Source organism: Taurulus bubalis (assembly GCF_910589615.1).
Source record: "Taurulus bubalis genome assembly, chromosome: 2".
Lineage (NCBI taxonomy): Eukaryota > Metazoa > Chordata > Actinopteri > Perciformes > Cottidae > Taurulus > Taurulus bubalis.
In genome coordinates this window covers 5,536,725-5,558,028 of record NC_136590.1, presented here as the reverse complement: position 1 = coordinate 5,558,028, position 21,304 = coordinate 5,536,725, and the positions used below count along the sequence as shown (strand labels likewise).

The 21,304-nt window shown below is 43.4% G+C and overlaps 1 protein-coding gene across 1 annotated transcript in view; it reads left to right on the top strand.

Annotated features, from left to right (window-relative positions):
- The window catches only part of LOC306753494 (uncharacterized protein), a gene marked incomplete at its 5' end in the record, with an annotated part of 106,909 nt that overhangs the window by 72,820 nt on the left and 12,785 nt on the right, over positions 1–21,304 (top strand). Inside the window, 10 exon segments of the mRNA XM_079237369.1 lie at positions 281–492; positions 621–828; positions 1,660–1,756; positions 1,849–2,077; positions 2,657–2,782; positions 4,313–4,435; positions 5,516–5,597; positions 16,443–16,517; positions 18,140–18,271; positions 18,630–18,773. Coding sequence (XP_079093495.1) covers positions 281–492; positions 621–828; positions 1,660–1,756; positions 1,849–2,077; positions 2,657–2,782; positions 4,313–4,435; positions 5,516–5,597; positions 16,443–16,517; positions 18,140–18,271; positions 18,630–18,773 — 1,428 coding nt within the window.

Sequence of the window (21,304 nt, the reverse complement as noted above, 5' to 3'; positions counted from 1 at the left end):
TGAAGAACACATTGTGACAAAATGCAAGAAACACACTAAGAAAGGACATTTAATTGCCAAGAGAATAGAAAATGAAAACAAGCAAAAATAGAACAAGACAGGAATAAAATACCAGAATAAAAAATGCAGTGCAAGTTAGGTAAGGTAAATAAAGCAAGTACAATAAAGATAACTAGCATGCCTGGTAACAGTAGTACGACATACTGAGCTGTTTCTGTAGGTTTGGAAAATATATGATTTTTTATTTCTGTGTGATTTTATGTATTTTCCTTCCCGGTAGAACTGGACAGTCCTGAGGAGCTGGAGAGGAAGAGAATCTGCCGCATCATCACCAAGGACTTCCCACAATACTTTGCGGTCGTGTCTCGAATCCGGCAGGAGACCAATCAGATGGGACCGGAGGGCGGGACTCTGTGCAGCCGGAGCGTCCCATTGGTTCAGGCTTCTTTCCCCGAGGGGGCGTTAACCAAGAAGATCAAAGTTGGACTGCAGGTGAGTTGAGAAAGTTGTTTTCACAGAAGCTGATAACAATACACACACACACACACACACACACGTACACGTAGGTACACAAACCAACGCGCACGCTAAACACACATGACCGATCCCTCGTCTCCCAGGCCCAGCCGGTACCGGACGACACTGTGAAGAAAATCCTGGGGAACCGAGCGACCTTCAGCTCCATCGTCACCGTGGAGCCCCGGAGGAGGAAGTTCCACAAGCCCATCACCATGACAATCCCAATCCCGCCTCTCTCAGGGGAGGGGCTCACCAACGGCTACAAAGGGGACTGTACCCCGTGTCTGCGCCTTCTCTGTAGCATCACAGGTGTGTGTGTGTGTGTGTGTGTGTGCTATCTTTGTGAGGACCAATTTGAGAAACGTTTTTATATTTCTGTGAAAGGGATGTGTTTAAGGATTAAGACTAAGGATTAAATTAAGGTTTAGGGTTCAGGGTTAGACATGTATTTGTGATGGTCAATGTTATAGTTGTGGGCTAGCTAGAGAATGTATATCAATGTATATAAACTATCGTGAAACGATGTTTGCACAGTAAGTGATGAGTCATTCATACATATGAAACATATTCTTTAGTTCATATGGTAATCTTTTTTGTGTATTTCCCCACATATCTCCAGCAATGCGAGAGATCAGAGCCCCTGCAGTCTCACAACCTGTTTAGACAACAAAACCATTTGGTTAGGTTTAGGAAAATATGTCGTAGTTTGGGTTAAAATAACGACATAACTACGGAATTTACATTACAAATATGTCAATGTTGAATTCTAGTTTTTCTGTGTTTTTGGAACCATCCACTCCGACCTCCTCCCTACATAGACTTTGACACTTTTTGACACTTACCGTCAACCTGTAAACATTACTGGCTTTGTTAACATAGTTTTTTGCAACTCATTGATATTTCATTTGCACTCTTTACATCTGCTGTCTTTCCTCCTTTTACTGCACATGCAGCTCAACAACTTCCCTCAGGATAAATCCAGTTTATTATATTTTTATCTTCACACAACAATAGCTGTCAAAAGAAATGTGATGACTTGTCTCAAGTGTGTCTGCTTTAAAATGTCGCTCCGTGTTTCCTGTACTTTACTTGTAGATAAATGAATCGCATTAAAAGACAATCTTTCAATCCGTCTACCAGGGGGAACGTCACCGGCACAGTGGGAAGACATCACTGGCACGACTCCTCTCACCTTCGTCAACGACTGCGTCTCCTTCACCACTAACGTCTCTGCCAGGTGAGGCACAAGACATGCTTATTATGTGTTATTATTCTCATCTATTTCCTATGTGTCTGAAATGTGCATCATTGTATTTTTAACCCGTGCAGGTTCTGGTTGGCGGACTGCCACCAGATCCCAGAGACGGTGGGTCTGGCCATGCAGCTGTACAGGGAGCTCATCTGCGTTCCCTACATGGCCAAGTTTGTAGTGTTCGCTAAGACCAATGACCCGGTGGAGTCCAGACTGAGGTGCTTCTGCATGACGGACGACAAGGTGGATAAGACCTTGGAGCAACAGGAGAACTTTGAGGAGGTGGCCAGGAGCAAAGACATAGAGGTACATAAATATTGGTTGGTTATCATATTTTATGTTCCTGTCAGAATGTGAGGTTCACACCACCTAGCAGTCCCAGGTTACCAAAGCAGTACTTATATTATATATGATGTAGAACCTTTTTTTTTTTTTTTGGTTATTATTAGGTTTTATTATGTGACTTTGTGTGAAAAGTATATGTGCACAGAGTTCTTGCCCATAGATTGTAATAACTTAATTAGGCTGAGCTCTAACCATCGGATAGAAAACTGGACGTAAAGGTCATTTGCACAGCAATGGAGTCACTTGTGAATATGTTTTGAACTCAGAACATGTGTTTTAAAGTTTTAAGATGGTTAATACCATAATATAGTGCCTTAAAGGGATTGCAGGAGTACATGACGCTTAGGTCATAAGTCGCTAACATTACCATTAAAGGCAACAGTGAGGCGCTGCAGTGGGCTGAGAAAACTCCTGCAACTGTAGAAAAGTGCAGAGAAAAGAAACAGGAAGCTGAAAGATGTGTAAGAATAAGCGACGAGCAGCTGTGGGCTACTTCCAGAGGATATTGTGAGTTCTTACCTCTGTGATGTGCTCTCTCAGGTTCTGGAGGGCAGGCCCATCTACGTGGACTGCTACGGAAACTTGGCTCCTCTGACTAAAGGCGGTCAGCAGCTAGTTCTCAACTTCTTCGCCTTCAAGGAGAACCGTCTTCCCTTCTGTGTCAAGGTACTGCATTCACTCTCATCATCACTTTTTGCTTTCAACAACCTCCTTTTCAGGCTGGAATATGGAGTCGTAAGATCTATAAATCAACATGACAACAAAAAACGGGTTTAAAGTTACTAAAGGGCATGTTAGGATGGCCTCGTGCGACTGGACTTTCAAAGCAGGAGACTTGAGACTGAGGTGCAGAACAACCAGGTGTTTATTTCACTCACAATTACCGATTAAAACAGGACAGTGATCTATGTAAAATGCGGTGGACCTCGGGCAGCATGTGGTCCTTGCATCCCTGGATGGAAACGGGCAGCTTTGTATCGCCAGCCACTGACGACGACCTCAACCCCACCACCGTGGAGGGAACTCGGCTCCTCACGTGACAACAAAATGACCCAAAACCACAACAAATGCATTAAAATACATTTCCATCACCCTCAATCGCATTGGCATGATCTCTATTCATGTTACAATCAAGTCAAAGAAAGCCTGAACAGGAGATTGAACCGTACTAACACCCTCTACTTATCACAACATGGTATTTCCAGGAAACTTTCAATTTGTGCTCAGGTACCCTTTGGAGTCATTTAGCCCGAAGACTTTGGAGAAGAGACGCAACAGACGTAAGGGACTTAAACACAAACCTTCCATGTTATCTTTCTGCAGTTAACGCTCCCCTCAGTCATCATTCTGGCCAAGGTTAAACCACAATGAGCCCGCTATGTTGAGATAACCTAAGTAGCTAAGCTAAGTGTATGTTTGTCTACAAGATCCACCAGAAACCAATCAATACAGTTCAATAAAACATGCAACCCTTTGAGTATGTGTCTTATTTCTTTAAGCAGCGCTAACCCATCGTTGTTTTAATCCCCTTCGCTGCCCCACTCGTACACCCAGTGATCCCAGTCCGCAGGGTCTAACCTAGTTCCCACTGCCACCAATGAATAGCCTGATGTCATTGATCGACCCGTTAATCTCTTGTTGTCTACGTAATCAATCCTCTTGCATCATTTGGTGAGAACTATTCTTGCTGCTCGTGAACTAAATTAACGGTTGCGGGGCACCACATGTATGGAAACACAGTAATATGAATATGAATACACTGTCTGTGAGATGTGTATATATATATATATATATATATATATATATATATATATATATATATATATATATTTAAACTAAAATGTCTGTATTTGTATGCATTCATGTTAGCATAGTTGGTGTATAAACGAAAATATGTTTTTTTCTCTATACCGTAGTTTAATTTGTTACGTTCAAGTTACACATTTCTTAATTAGGAATCTGGTTATGTCATAAAGACTATTTAATTATAAAATTTCCAGAAAACACGCTATATCGTGATGGGTCTCGTTATCGAGAAATGAAATAACAAACATCGGGATAGGAGCTATTGTCCATACCGCCTACTGGTAAACAAAGTAATACTCAGGTGTACGTGTACTCGTTGCAGTACATCAACAGTGAGTAGCACCTCTATAACGAAACAAGGTACATAAAGAAGCACTGTTCCCTCTCCAGGTGAGAGATCCCAGCCAGGAGCCCTGCGGCCGCCTGACGTTCCTGAAGGAGTGTAAGACCATAAAGGGCCTTCCACAAACCGCCGTGTGCAACCTGAACATCACGCTTCCTGCAGTGAAAAAGGTAAGGTGGCTCAGTGAACTCACCATTATTTGTTTCCACCTCCATAACCACGCTCATGGTCAGGGCCCCAATAACACGGATAGATGAAAGACGGAGAAAGACTTCGGCCAAACCGCCGCCACTGTGTCTTTTATCTGTTTTCAGCTTCTCTCTATGCTAACCGGTTAGCTTTGCAGTGGATTCTTGTCATTGGCTGTTTCATATTGTTCCTTCCTACCATTTGATTTTGGATGACATGCTTTTGGCTGAGGGCTTTTATGCAAAAGGCTTTTTATTTTTGTATCATCAGGCTGGCTTTTTGTGGCTTTAACTCATTTGCTGATTCAGCTGCTGAGTGTTGGCGCTTTACAGTTTTTATTCAGAGTTTGCTTAGTCTGTTTGCTTTTTTTTGCTAAACTGGCTTCTCGTCTTAGTTGGAGCTTCAATCAATCACTTTCTTTTTCACACCCTGATGTTTCTTTTCCCCCCTGCTTTCCATTATGTTACTCCCCCTGTTTCTGCAATGCATCTTGGGAACCAGGAAATGGAGTCAGATGCCGAGGATGAGGTAAACCACACCCTCCCCACCATTCCTCTGCGCTAGATCTATAGGGGCCCTGCTTCATCATAGCATTATTTTTCCACTTCTACAAGGACAAAACGAGCTTTCCTTGTTCAAAGCAACCTTCAGCTGCTCAGTTTTGCATGATATATTGTAGATATGAAACCGAATTATTTTATGTCCTATCCTGACCCCCTTCCGCTCAACAGTATCTGATACAAGTGGCTTTTTTTTTTTACTTACATTGTTCTTAAGTTAAGATTGAACCTTTAGTAACATTCACTTAAAACTGACTATTTTCTCTTAAGTACTTATAATTTAGAGTTTGTAGCCTTATCATGACTAACGTAAGCTAATTTAGCTAGCTTGGCATTGTAACAGTCAGTACTTAACAAAAATGTTAATTCCAACTAATGCAAACTATTGGGTTTGCTTTAATTTGACATTTATGATGTCCAAATGTTGGTCATTTGGCTGCATCACACACTGTAGGGTGATTTGGAACTAATAGGTTCTTGTGTTGTTTGCTATTGTTGCAGACTGAAAAGCCAGAGCGACGTCATACCTTTGCATCCCTAGCCTTACGTAAGCGCTACAGCTATCTGGCCGAGCCTGCACTGAGTGAGTTTTGACATTTTCACTAACAAATTGATGAATATCATAATGCCAGTTTTCGTGGATAAGTTAGTTTATAAAACTTTTTAGTTAACCTGCAAAATGCGTGATCGATATGTAGATAGATGTGACTTACTTAATGTAATAAATGCATATTTCTCATCCTACATAACATGCACTGTCCACATGCTTGTTTACAACATGGTACATATTTTTGCATGGTGTCAATGAGTGGTTTTTGTGCTGTGCCTGCCCACGTTGTGAGTTGTACTTCTTCCGGGTTTGTTTGGTTGATTTGCTTTGACTTACTAACACAATGTTATTGGCATTTGGGAGGGAGGTCAAAGTAAAACTGTATGTTTTTTTCATTTGTCCCCTTTGAGTTTATAGCACTTTTTTGGCTTTGTGATGATGGAGCAGCTTTTTGTGGGACAAAAATGCATGTTCGAGGCCTTGAGTTTGGCTTTCTTTCAGGTGTTTTGTTTTCAATGTTTTTTACACTTCGTGCTTGTCACCAGTTCATATTGATCTTGCATGGCAAAATGGGCCAAAACCTGAGTCTTGGAAAACACATTTTGTCATATTTTGTTTTTATATAAGGAAAATGGGAACATCTGCAGCCGTTGGCTCTGTTGTATCGTAGTGTTTAAATTGTCTTTGGAGAATCGGTCATTAAGTAATTTTGGACCAAACAGATAAAAGGCACGGATTGAAATTAGAGCCAGAATCCATACATGAGAACATCTGAAGTCCAAAGAGAAAAGTTGTTTTCGTGTTGATCCTGGTGCATTTGTCCTACCATTTTTCTGTTGTCAATTGTTAGTCTACGCCATTTGTCTTTTGATTTATACCTTGCTGCTGTATGTGCTTTGTTCAGTTTATTCATTATGTTGTTGTTGTTGTTGCTGTTTGAGTCATGTCCCGATCCTGAACCATACATGACCACAACCGTTTCGTTTCATAACTCCATCTTCAATCAATATTCGTAAATCAGCACTTCATAAAACTGCTATTTTTCCTTCCTTGATACCAGGACTGCGTCACTGACAATCTCTTCCCCCTCTGATCTCTTCCCCCTCTTTCACATTTTGTATTCCTTTTCCTTCCCCAACATAATTTTTTCTTTTATATCTTTACTATTCCACACTCTTTTTTATTCTTTTTTTCATTACTTTTACAATTTCATCTGAAGAAACAGCAGTTGAGCGAAGCACAACAGCAAGAACACTGCCTGCTGGTTACCCTCACAAACCTGTCTTTCCAACCCGACCTTACCCACCATGGACGACTGCTCCTATTACCGTCCCTGGTCAAACAAGGCCCGTCGGAGTGGGGGGTTTCCTCACCTCTACCGATTCACCGGCAGGCTCACCCTCTGCTTCTCCACTGAAAACGTCCTGGCCCCTCTCCTCCCCATCACCTGCATGCGCTGCAACAATCAAAGCCTCCTTGGAGTCATCCCCAGTTAAATCAGTTAGCGACCTAGTGGCGTCATCCCCCATCAGGTCTTACAGGACTATGCCCTCACCCATTAAGACCGTTGTCCAGCTAGGTCAGTACCCTGTCCAGGGGTCTGCCAGCCTTGTGTCCCCTGGAAGCCCATATAAACCTGCCACAGATCCAGCGTCGATCAAAAACCTTGCTTCAGCATACACAACAAGGACTTCCCCACTTCACTCGATACCCAATGGTTCTCTACCAGAGAGGCCATCAGTCTCTATTACTGCTCCAGCATCGCCAAAGGGTTTTTATAAAACTGCCCTTGGTGCCACAATTGCGACAGAAGCAGGCGCACTTAACCTTTCTCCTGTAAAAAGCATCTCCAACCTGTCCTCTTTGAAAACCTCTGTAGATTCAACACTCTCGTCCAGAGGAGGGAGGTCGCCCCTCTCGTCGCTCTCCTCAACAGGGCAGACAACCATTGCTTCCTCAGAATTGTCCATGATGAACGGATCAGTCTCTCCTGTAAAATATCCATCCTCCTCCTCCACACCATCCTCCCCTTCTTCTCGCCATCTCTCAGAGAGAAGTAGCAGCCTTCAGGAGAGGATCCAGGCCACCACCCATGCAGCAACCACTGGTGTCAGCGCGGCCATAAATGAAGCCATAGACTCATGTTCTGTGTCAGGCTATGGCACTCTTAGATCACTGTCCTCCTCGCGGAGGTCTGCAGGAGCAAGCTCTGCTTACGGGTCTCTGAGATCTGTCGCTGCCTCCTCCAGCTCGGTGGTTCCTTCTAGCACGGTGACTGTCCCTGTGTTTTCGTTAATCAACGTCATTCCAGAGACCCCGGTCAAACCCGGGCCTGGGTCTCTCAAAATGGCTCTGCCTGGTTCTTCTTGTGCCTCATCCTCGTCTTCATCTTTGTCTTCCTGTGTTACCTCATCGAAAATAAATTCCCAACTGAAATCCCCTCCGTTCATCACACCGCCCATCATCCACCCAACCGGAACTACCAACCAGGAGATACTAAAAGATGTAGCAGACATGAAAGAGGACCTGATCAGAATGACAGCTATCCTGCAGATAGACACACAGACAGCAGCTAAAACTGTTCAAACATCATATACTGGCACTCCTAAAGATTCCAAGTTAGAGGACGAGGAACCCTATAGTCTAGTGGAGAAAGTGAAAGAAGATTTAGTGAAAGTCAGTGAGATATTAAAGAAAGATGTCAAGAGTGAAGGTAAGGCTATTGCAGGTAAGGAGAGAGCCTCAGAGGATGAATGGGAGGAATTTTCCAAAGACGAGATTGAGGAGGCACAAAGAGGAGCCTTCGCAGACTATTACCCACCTTTTGATGAAAACGCACTTCTCCTTAGGCAGCAGTCCATGTCAAGCAAAGACTTAGAGTTGGCTAAAGTAGTAGACTTTTTAACAAACAACATTGGCGCTAGCTCTCTCTCCAGGATGGCAGAGTTGAAATGTAGATACGAGGAGGAGACAAAAAGGGAAGGGGAAGAGAAACAGAAACGTGTTCTTAAACCATCGATGTCGATACAAGAGCACAAACTCAAAATGCCTCCACCGGTTTCAGGCATGCTTAGATCTCCCTCAGAGAAGGACCTAAGCAAATTTACTGAATCATATCAGGGGACGGACACTATTTTGGAGTCCCCCGAGGACCTGTCCCATGAGCAGGACAAGAGTCCACTGTCAGACAGTGGGTTTGAGACCAGGAGTGAAAAGACGCCATCTGCTCCTCAGAGTGCAGAGAGTACAGGACCTAAGCCTTTATTCACTGACTCACCCATACCTCCCTGCGTAAGTGAGACCAGGACTGAAGTGGTCCACATTAGCTTTGAGCATCCTGATGATCCTTGTGAGCCTGTATTCATGGAGGAGGCTGCATCTGCTCTCCCTTCTCTAGAGCTAGATGCAGCTTCTACGAGCTCAATGAAAGCCCTACAGATGAAAATGTCAGACAAGGACTCCATGATGAACAAAAGTATGTGTCTCAAAGAGGAAACTCATATTACCACTACAACTAGAATGGTTTATCACCAGCCCCAACTGACTGATGGCGCAGAGATGATAGAGGAAGGTATGTCAGTTAGAGATCTCATGAATGCGTTCCAGTCAGGTAGGGACCCATCTAATGAACTGGCAGGCCTTTTTGAATGCCAGGATTCTGTAAAAGGTGATGAGCTGACTCCTAGATTTCTTGACAGAGACAATAAATCCAAGCCCAAAGTTGAAAGGATAATCGAGGTTCATATCGAAAAGGGCCACGGCGCAGCGGAGCCAACTGAGGTTATTTTCAGGGAAGCCAAGAAACATCCTGAGCTTTATGTGTACAAGGGGGACCATGGGATTAAGGAATTTACTGATTATGATGAGGAACTTAATGCAGAAGAATCTCTGCCCACCTTCCTAGAAACATCTCGCGTTAACACCCCTGTTTCACAGGAGGAGGACAGTCGCCCAAATTCGGCCCAGCTGATAGCAGATGATTCGTATAAAGCCTTGAAACTATTGAGCCAGCACTCCATAGAATATTGCGACGATGAGCTATCGGAAATCAGAGGCGAGTCATATAGGTTTGCTGAGAAAATGCTTCTCTCAGAGAAACTTGACGCGTCACCGCTGTCTCACTCTGACACAGAGGATTCAGCAATGGCGACCGACAAAAACCCCCACCTAGTTTCTGACGAGAGTGGTAGCCGTAGCACTGAGAGTCAGCCGCGTGGAAGCCCCAAAAGAGAGTTTGTTTCTCGGTCATCAAAAGATGGGTCCCCTATGTCTGGTAAATTTGTGCACAGAGACGACCCATCTCAGTTTGATAAGGTGACAGTGCTTCATTACTCAACAGAGCAGGGCAGCCCAAAACATGCTGTTTGGATGCGATTTACAGAGGACAAGCATGACAGAAGCAGGGATAAGCTCCTTTATGAGGATAGGGTGGATCAAACCGTAAAGGAAGCTGAAGAAAAACTCAGTGAGGTATCACAGTTCTTCCGTGACAAAACAGAAAAGCTCAATGATGAGTTACAGTCCCCTGAGAAAAAGCCTGTGAGACGAGAGCCAAAGGAACCCAGGTCCTGGCCGAGCTCAGCCTGCGGTACTCCCGAGAAAACACAGCAGAAACCTAAAGCAGAAGGGGGCTTCAGTAAAAGCAAAGTCAGGGTGCCTTCCGTTGGTAAAATGTTTGGCAGCACCACTACAACTGAAAAGACAAGTTCCAGCTTACCGAGCAGTCCCCAGAAAAGCATGCTCCCTCATATCAGTGAGGATAAAATTAAACAACAAACTAAAACCAGTGAGTCTGAACCCTCTTCTCCCGCTCATGTAAAATCAACATCTAAAGTCAGTGCTGTGAGGATGAAGTTTGAATCTGAGGCTCAAAAACAAAGTCAGTCTAGTCCAACTAAAATTCCTCCTCCGGTACAGCCAAAACCTTCATTAAAGAAATTACAGGAGAGCAAACTTCCTGTTTATCAGTTTGCAGGAGGAAAACCTTCAAAAGTATCTGAAACAACAGAAAGGGTAACTCCAAAAAAGGATGTAGAGAAGGACACATGTCCTGCCACAGACAGCAGTAAACCTGATTTGATATTATCAATATCTAAAGCTGCAAAACACACAGGAGACAAGTCGCCAAATAAAAACATCCCACAGCCTTTGTTGCACAAACAAATAAGTGAAACCGACAGTCAAAAATCTATTACTAAAGGGAAAGATATTCCTTCTACTGTTACTCAGGAAATTAAAGACAGCAATAAAGGTCAGAACGTCCAGGCACCTGTTGATCATGATACCGCTGGACAACTAGTGAAAGATAGTGATGCTAAAAAGAGCCAACGTGTCACAAAAAGTGAGTCTGCTTTCAAAGAAGTAATTGCTGAGATGTCAAGAAAAGAAACAGAAGAACAACTAAACAAAAATCTGAGAAAAAAGACAGAATCCAGAATTCCTGTAATATCATCTTCCACTTTAGATAATGAACTCAGTAAGAAACAGACAATAACTAAACCTTCACAGATACCTACATTATCTAAGAGCAAAATACAGGTGAGTCTTGAGATAGCCCTGGCCAAAACAGATACAAATCTGACCTTTGAATATCTAGATAATGCACCCAAAGATTCCAACTCCAACAACCTTGCCAGCCCCAGAGACAAACTGGAGAAAGTCTTAATGCCTCCAGCTGCTACAACAACCAAAGAGAACTTCAAAGGCATTAAAACGTTACCGGTTTATACCAGTGTCCAGGTGGGAAGGCAGGGAGAGAGGGAAGCCAAAGGAACACTGTACACAGTCAAACAGAAATCAAACTCAGCACTCAGCCTAATCAGCCCAGATGATGACACGCTAGAACAGGTCTCTTTCATAGATAGCTCAGGGAAAAGCCCCATTACACCAGATACTCCCAGCTCTGAGGAGGTCAGTTATGACCTCACGGCCAGAACCCCTGACGACTTTATGGGGTTCATGCCAGAGAAACCCAGCCCAATCATGGAGTTATCTGAAGAATCAGACGAAGAGGACCAAAGCAAAGTTGTTTTCTCTTTTAAAGAGGTCCTGCCAGAAAGCAAAATGCCTCTTCAAAGCACACAAGAAGACCTTGCTAATGCTAATAAACAAGAAACAAAAAATAGTGATGAACAGCAGCAGTTAACTTATAATTTCAAAGGGCAAGAAATGGCAACCAATGGCAGGCATGATGAAGTGACTGAGCTGGAGCACCAAGAGGTATCAAAAGACAAAGGTATCGCGTATATTGAGTTCCCTCCCCCTCCTCCTCTGGACTCGGCTTCAGAAATGTCCGACCCAGAAAGGAAAAGTTCTTGTGCCTCTTCAGAGGCCGAGACAGAAATGATGGAGGTAAACTTACAGGAAGAACATGACAAGCACCTGCTGACCGAGCCAATTATACGCATCCAACCCCCGACCCCAGTGTCCCCGGGAGATGATGACAGTGAGTCAAATGATGATGATGATGCAAGGGCAGAAGAGGATAAGTCGATGTTTCAACCCATTCCTTGTAGGAAACTCGCTTCTAAAGTTCCCGAGGAGGAGGAGAAGAGGAAGGAGCGGGAAAAGGCATCTAAATCCAAAAAACATGACAAAAATGGAAACGGAAAAGATCCTAATGGTGCGACCAATGGCACCAATGGCACCAATGGTTCCAATGGTTCTAAAGCTTCTAATGGAAAAGGAGAAGACTACGAATACGAACAAAATGGAAATGATCAGTCAATTACAGACTGTTCAATAGCCACAACGGCTGAATTTTCTCATGACACCGATGCGACAGAAATTGACTCTTTAGATGGATATGAACTCCAGGATGAGGATGATGGCCTGTGCGAGCAGGCAGATTTACGCCTGTATGGTCTTCCAGACAGCCGGAGAGACGTCTGGGCAACAGACACATACAGGTCCACTGACCGCTCTTTTCCTCCGACTAAACTGGAGGTTATCGAAGAGGAGAAAACCCCGGAGGAATGTCCAAAGGACACACTCAAAAAAGAATCCCCCTCAAACGGTGGAATACCCGATGGTGTTAGTAATGACGGGGTTAAGATTCAGGGACAAACCAAGACAGATAAAGAGGGATTTTCAGATACTTACTTTAGTTATAAGTTAGAAGAGGAGTTTAATTCTACTTTTAAGACTGTTGCCACTAAGGGGCTGGACTTTGACCCCTGGCCTAGTAAAGATGGAGAAGAAGAAATCGTTGACATGGGAGGGACAAAGGGAAGCAATGGTGAGCCTAAGCCTTTTGGACTGGCAGTGGACGACCAGTCTCAGGCCACAACACCAGACACGACCCCGGCCCGAACGCCAACGGACGATAGCACGCCGACGAGCGAGCCAAACCCATTTCCCTTCCATGAAGGGAAGATGTTTGAGATGACACGCAGTGGTGCGATTGACATGAGCAAGAGGGACATGGTGGAGGAGAGGCTCCAGTTTTTTCAGATTGGTGAGCATAACTACTTGGCGGGCAGGTACAGGGTCAGGGACTCGGAGGTAAATGCCTCCTCACTACACGGGGATCAGTTTAATTTTCAGGATCCCATAGATACCTTAACAGTCCCTCATGTCTCCATTCAGACTACCACTGTCCAGGTCGAAATATCGAATTCGACTGGCAGTTACACCACATGCAGAGGCTCGTCTTCCAACACTGAGCCTAAATTCTCCACTTTTAGAGCAGGATTCAAGTCATCTGATAAAACCTCTGATGCTTCAAATAGCAGCTCTAAATGTAGAATATCAGGCATCTTTGATCACTCTGACAAAACCTCAGGAACCATTGTAGATAGTTCTTATTCTGTAACCTCAAACTATACAGATTATTCTAATTTTGATACATCAGGCATGACGGATAACTATTTGAACAATAGACCATCAGGCCTCACAGCTTATTATTCAAATCACAGAATTCCTTCAGGGACATCCAGCCATTCTGATTGGACCTCTGAAAATCACACGTATTACCAAAGCACAGATTCTTCCGCCGCACCTTCGCAACATATTTGCAATCTCCCAACATGGAGCAGCGATACCAGTAGCAACATCCATGACTCCCATTATGTACATTCAGACGTCAGTCAGGCCGGCAATGTTGTATTCAACTTATTGCCCTCGACGGGACCCGCTCTGCAGGAGGTCAGCGGGATAGAAGCCTCCTTCAGCCAGCTAGAGGAGAAACGCAGGGAAGGCGGGGCTTATACTAATGTAGCAATAACAAACACAGGAGCCAAAGAGGTCAAAGGCAAGTTATGCAAGTCCAGGTTACCAGTTAGGGCGCAGAGCCACGAACTATGCAGTCGAAGCAAACAAATAGTGAAAGACAATGTTCTTAAATTCATAGCAAAAAAACATGCAACGCACAATGTCAGGCAACGATTAGACCCTTTTGAGAATTTATTTCCTAAATCTAGAATCCCAGTAATGAAAGCCATGAAATCCTCCTCTTGTTCCCCAGTACAGAAGCAGGTTCCAACTAAGTCTTTGGTTATCGGTAGACGTATTAAAACCAGCGGGGTTGATAAACGTCTAACTAAAGGCAGATCCGGTACTGAACACCGCTACGGCATAGTGAAAACCGCACATAGAGGTAGCACGAATGTGACGGGGAGAAAAAACATAGCAGGGGTCTTCAAAAATGGTAAAACAAGGTCTGTCGATAGCCAGGCGGCCAAACGTTTGGACCAAACCGTTCCCAAGGAGGCTGAAAGAAAGTTAGAGGGGAAAGCACTGCCCACTGAGGACGAAGAGAGCTGCAGCCTCAACACTTCCTTGTCAGAACCATCTAGAGCTTCTAGAAGTTCCTGCCCTTCACGCACCTCTACCTCCACCTCCACCAGCACCACCACATCAACACCATCTGCTAGAGATGTGAGAGCTCAGGTTGAGCAGGCCAGCAGTGAGAGGATGAGGAGCAGGAGGAAGAGTAGGCGGACACTTGGAGGCAAGGAGCAAGAGCAGAAGGAGGAAGGGAGTCAGGTTGCTCAACCAATCACGGTTCCTGTCACGGAGAACCAGACTAGTTTGTAAACTCTTTCTAAACACTTGTTATACTTTATCTTTCTCTCTGAGATGCATGTAGCTGTTGTGGGTGCCTTGTGATGTGACGTTGTGAGTGTAGGTGTCACTTCTTCTTCCCGTCATTCTTGTTATCTGTGTCCTGTCTCGTCTGATTTAGACAATGAGGTAAAAGGTCTAAGACTAGGAGAATCGATGACAGTGTCAGCAATATTCAAAATTGGTTGCTAGCTTCCTGTTTTCATGCTGATTGATGTTAAAATCGGTTAGGCAAAGCGATGTCTGTAAGGTCCTATGACAGTGGATTAATTACCTCACGGCTAGTGGAAGTTGTATAACATAGTTATGTCTGCGGTGCACTGCAACTCCAATATCAGCATACATTATTTAGTCATCAGTATTGGATTGCAAGTGAGCACACAGGCCTCCACACACACTCTCACGCTCTCATTTCACACCACAGCTCGAGGTAGCGTCGCACCCCCACCACGAGACACCACACCGCTCACCTTCCACCTTCCACCAGATTCAGACCCAAGACGTGAAAGAGTGTTTAGGGGGGAATTATGACCTTGTGTTTGTTTTTTGGTCTGCTTGCCTGGTTTGTAGATAATCATTTGGTGGTACTTTTTCGCTCTCTGAAAACACTGCGAAAACAATTCATCGGCTGAACTTGTACAATCAGAACAAACGTCAGCTGCACGGGAGCGTGAGTGTGAGGGTAGTTAGTCGTTGGAAAACTTGCTGCAGCGGGAATACTTTTGATTTCAAGTTGAAGCCATGAATTGCTTTATCAGTGGGAGGGAATGTTGCCTGATGGTAGTTGTTTGTTGTTAGTGATGTGATGCAAAACTCTTTAACTCTCTGAACCTTTACTACTAATACTAATACTGCTAGACATGTTAGTGTGAATATGTGATTTTCGTTTGTTTTTTTCCTTTTCTGGCCTCACAGATCCTCATGCGTTTGATTTTTTATGTATCTTTGATATTGTAGTCTAAAAGTAGTTTATTCTATAATCTAATTATAGTGATATTTTGTGTTTTCTTTATGTTCAGCTAGTACTACTTTGTCGGGCAGAGTATGAATGCCTTCAAAGTACTTTCCCTAAAGCTTAATAATTAAGTTTATATAAAAATATATTGAATAGAGCTGCATACCAGACTTTTTCGATAGTGGGCCAAATACATAAATATGAATAATAATATAATATATAACAAACGATAAAAGCTCAGTCTTCAACCACTGCAAGACAATCCGTGTTTCTAGCGCATAAATCAGCATGTGCCATAGAAAATACATTTTTAATCAAAATAAACTATGCAACACTAGTAAACCGTTTGAAGTTTCCTGCAAGAAAGAGTAGCACATTTCCCAAAAATATCAAACTATTTATTTTTCGCAAAGCGTCAATCATCCAAACTGAATCATTGAGGAAAGTCTGGCCAGAAAACATTTTATTCTTTTTCTTCTTTTTTTATTTTCCAGAGGTGAGACGTGGGACAGTGAGCTAAAGTTAGTCTTTAAGTCTTTGTTCAGTCAACAACACGACAGGGTTTGATATGATGATCACATCAGAAAATGACCACACACAAAAAAGACACAACAAACTAATTTAAATTAGGCTTGTAGGTACTTAGTTGGTCTTACATTAAACAATTTGTAACAGACAAACTTTCAGTTCACAATCCCAAACTGTTTCTTTTATCGTGGATCCCCTCTGCGGACATTTTTTTTAGGAGCCATTTTGTGCGTCTTTTACTCAGAACCCTACATTCATTAATTTGGGGATTGTTGTCATAATGTCCCATGTTAACTATGTGTGTCCTGCCCCTCCCTGCTCCCTCGCCACAGGCCCTCAGAGTCCCTGTGAGAGGACAGACCTCCGTATGGCGATAGTAGCCGACCATCTCGGACTCAGCTGGACTGGTGAGTCTACTCACGTTCACCTTGTCGCACTATATATGAAAGATTTTGCAAAAACAAGCATGAAAAGCGATGAAAGAATACTATCTTTATTGTGGTAATGTGTGCGACGTGGAGAAACAGCAGAAATGTTCATCTCAATCGGCTTAGCATACAACAAACTCATTTGAATCCTGGGGACTTTAATAAAATGAAAATAGCATTTTTGTGTTCAATAGGTGATTTGACTAATTCTAAGGAAAGACTACAGAATAATGTGTCCTTCAGGTGTGAACCTGCATGAATCTCTTGCATTAACTAATATGAATCAGTCATTAATTCATTTTTTTTGCCAATGCTTGAGTATTTCTTTGCCAGAAACCTTTTGTGATTACAAAAAGGGTGTGAAAATGTGTCATAAATTGGAAGAAATACAGTGGAATTGGGACCCCGGAGAGGGCAATAACAAACGAGAGTCTAAACATTAGATAGGAAACCTGTCTTGTTAACAAAGAGGATTCAGTATGTGAATTTAACTGCACACCCACATATATGAATAAATGGATGAGCTGGACTGGGACCAGCTCTCAAACCATTTCACAGCGTTGGTTGCCATCTGGTGGACATGTGGTTCACAACTGAGCCGTACTGCAGTGGCTTCTACACCACATACATGCTCATCACTGCACATATGATGCTACACAGAAGTAGGAGCATTCTCAAAACTTTGATTGCATTGAAAAGTGAATTTTGAGAATTTAAACACACTCACACCTCATGATGAAACAAACTGGGAGTTAGTAGCCTGGAAATATATACAATCATTATTGTATTATTCATTCTTACTGCAAAAAGCTTGCACAGCAATCTGATTATAGTCTTCCGTGTCATGTATGTTTGTGTCTAGACGTGTGTGAGGAGATTTTGTGTACATATTGTGTTGGTGCTGCGATTAGGGCGGGGCCTGTGCAGTTTATTCCAAGCCTGACCACCTGCACTGCAGCACTGCCCCACGCCTGCCTGCATGTGTGTGTGTGAGTGAGTGGGGGCGTCACCGTGTGTGTGTGTGTGTGTGTGTGTGTGTGTGTGTGTGTGTGTGTGTGTGTGTGTGTGTGTGTGTACAGGCGTCTGAATAGTCGTGTGCTTGTCTGTCCGGTGCTCTGACTGAGTGCGTGGAATTAAATCCATATTTATTGTGTGTTCCTGTTGCAGAGCCGCAGCGAACGAGACACTGAACATTATGTTCTCGTGGTTTCAAAATTTATGACCGGTACGCTCATCCGTACGAGCAACATTTCACTCCCCCGTGAGCTCCAGACTGTTTTTTTGGCATTTACTGTCGTACTGAGGAAGTAGGTGAAAAGTGTTGACTCAAATCATGGAGATTTTCTTTGCAGCAGACCTGAAATCTAATTTGAAATGCCTCCCTCTCTATATATCTTTTCCAAATACTTACTGTATTTACATGTTTGCACCACATAAAATGAGTCAGGCAGCCGCTTGTCAATCAGACAACTGTTTTCGAAAGGTTCTGCTTTCCTGGAGGCATTCCTGTGCCCTCGCTCCCTTTATTTAAATGTTCTGGTTTGTTCTGTTGAGCAACAAAATGACTGCGTCTTCATGGTTCTTCCTTCTTGCCGTTTCAGAGCTGGCCAGGGAGCTGGAATTCTCTGTGGATGAGATCAACTTTATCAGAGTGGAGAACCCCAATTCCCTGACAGCACAGAGCTTCATGCTCCTAAAGAAATGGGTGCACAGGGACGGTAAAAACGCCACAAGTAAGCAGCGAGGGCGTGGGGTGTGTGTGTGTGTGTGTGTGTGTGTGTGTGTGTGTGTGTGTGTGTGTGTGTGTGTGTGTGTGTGTGTGTGTGTGTGTGTGTGTGTGTGTGTGAGAGACAGAGATAAATGGATCTGGCCGTTGTCTGTCATATTCCAGGTTTTCTTCTCCTCCCGGCTGACATTAACGTCCATGAGAATTCACATTTCAGCTGCTAGCTTATGAAAACAATGAATCAATAGAAGTGACGATGTCGAGGTTGCGTGCCGTTTAAGACGCGACTGTAAATGCAATTTGTCTCTCTCTCTCTCTCTCTCTCTCTCTCTCTCTCTCTCTCTCTGTCTCTCTCTTCCCTCCAGCGGATGCTTTAACTGCGGTGCTGACTAAGATCAATCGGTTGGATATTGTGACTTTGCTGGAAGGGCCCATATTTGACTACGGTAACATTTCAGGCACACGCTGCTTTGCCGATGATAACGCAGTATTCCCGGATCAGTCCGATGGTAAAGTGTAGCCCACCCTAGCTAAACTAAGTCTATCTCTCAGTCTATCCCTTCACCCCTCTTCACTTCCTCTCTTTTAGCCAGATAGTCAGACCTGACTGCGTAAACAAATACCAGAACCAATCAGGCTCGACCAAATGATGGAAGCTCATTAGAGTTTAACCAAAATGAATTACTGCTCCGACAGGTTCATTGAGCTTAATGGACCTTCAGGTAGTAATAGCATTAGAGTCCGCCTCTCTGAGCAGTCACCCGAGTCAGCTTGTTAGTTTTCCAACACTGGGCAGTGCACTTAATTTGCAGCACTCAGTCATTGGAACGTTAATGGCAAGTGGTAGATTTTTGGGTGATTATTAACATAGTTTTCTATAAAATCTGTACCATTTTGGGTGCATGAGACTTTAGTATGTTTGTCTGTTTGTTTTTTGGTAAGCTTTCGTAAGCATGATCCTGAAGCAAATGTGAGCCGCTAAGGACCTGGTGTCTCTGACCCGTCTGATGAATGTGTTGATAATCCCGGTGATGAGATTATGAATGAAGCACATTTTCTTCAGATGGGTCAAGGCAGAAGAGAAGGTTCACGATTTGGTTTCACAATAGTTATGTTTATGTGTATGCTATAAGAATTTTATCTGATAACCCATCCAAATCTTCTTTTGTCAATTTCTGTCCTATGCTATTACATAATGCAGAGAAACATAATTATAACAACCAATTTATACTAATGGCATGCTTAAGCAGCATGGCAAGTCTTTCTCTCTTTCTAACTTTCTCTTTCTCCTCTTAAATGAAACATGAAAATTAAATGTATTCTCTGACTCTGACGGACCCAATGAGGTTCATTTCAGAACTTGGATTTGGCTTTTGTTACAGATAGTTGATAGATACAGCAATTTTATTTCTCTTGAAGTTATATGCATTAAAAACACCTTTTTCACAACAAGAGTGAATTCTTTAGTGAGGCAGGAAGGGCCGGGCTGGAACTGTTCTTGTATTAAGCGTGTGCAGCAGGTGTGTTCATTGGCATTGCTTAACTCCACCGATAAAGCATTGCACTCAAACAACATTCTCAAACTCTTGATAGTCAGGTTTTTTTTCAATGCAGCAGAATATCTATTTCATTTTTTTCCTGCATCCTCTTTCTTGCCAAAACCTTGCGCCTACATTACCCACAATGCAGCCTGACCATCGGCAGCTCTCTCTTCAGCTTTAATTGGTACCAGCACCGCACAGAAATTACATTTTCACAGTACTTAGGTACAATGTTGAGGTACTTTACTTGAGTATATTCACTTTCCACTACTTCACATTTCAAATGAAAATATTGTACTTTTTACCTCAGTACATTTATTTACAGCTATAGCTACCAGTCATTTTACAAATTGATATTTAACTTGAAACGACTGTATATAACGTAGTTAAAATGAGCTTTCTTACATGTAAATGCATCAGTAATAATAATACAATAATGACGGGGACCACCCTGCTGCATAATGAGTACTAACTAACATCCTCTGCTGTCTATATTTCTCTATTACAACGCAGGACTTAAACTTGTAATGGACTATTTTTCTATTATTGTTTCGTTACTTTTACTCCAGTAAACCACTGCATCAACTCTAAGCTCTTTTTTGCCACTGCCTTTATAGAACCGCTGCCATGAGGCCTGTATATGGTCCCATCATCAGCGTACAACTGCACATGTTTCCATAGTTGTTCCTTTGTTCATCTTTGAAACAAGGGAATAAAGAGCCCCAGTCAAACCATGTGAGCTCTCTTTAGCCACAGTGTCAGCCCGGCACTCTTCGAGACAAACTTCTGAAATGGACCTCATTGCCGATCTCTCTGATTATGGGTTTCTGAAAGTCATCTGAACACAATGATCCGTGCTGCGTTTGCTTTAAAAGCACCGGATCTTTATGCAAAGATGATTTCACATGAAACCAACATTTAACAGATTGTAAAAAAAAAAAAACTAAAAAAATCAACAAAATGCATGGCTACCTATGGCTTTGTGTGAGAGGCTGCCTGCTGCCCGATGTTGTTGGCTTACAACAATACACTTCGAACACTCTTCAAATGGGTGGAGCCTTTTCAACACGCACTGCACGAGTGTTCTGGACGCGCTCCATCCCCCACGAGACGCTCGCAGATGGGTTGAAAATGAAACACCTTTTTTCAAAGTGTGCCGTGTATATAATAATGCTTCTGTGTCACTGCTGTTAGCTGTACTGTATCTGTCATCTCCTGGGTCTACCCCTCCCCCGAGCCTCCCAGCTTCTACGCTCCACTGTAGCTGCTCCTGCTTTGAGACCAGCCGACTGCCTCCCGCCTCCTCTCTCCCCTTCTTCTGCTTCTCGGCGACTAACTCCTTCAGCAGATGAGCTAACCGCCACTAACCGGCTAATTTCCACCAGTGACTACCTTTCGCTAACTTCAGCAGCTTCTGGATCCCATCGTAGCTTCTGCTTTTACCCTCGCCATCGAGCTCAGGCCCACTAAAGTACGGCTGGAAGTACAACAGAGCCTCC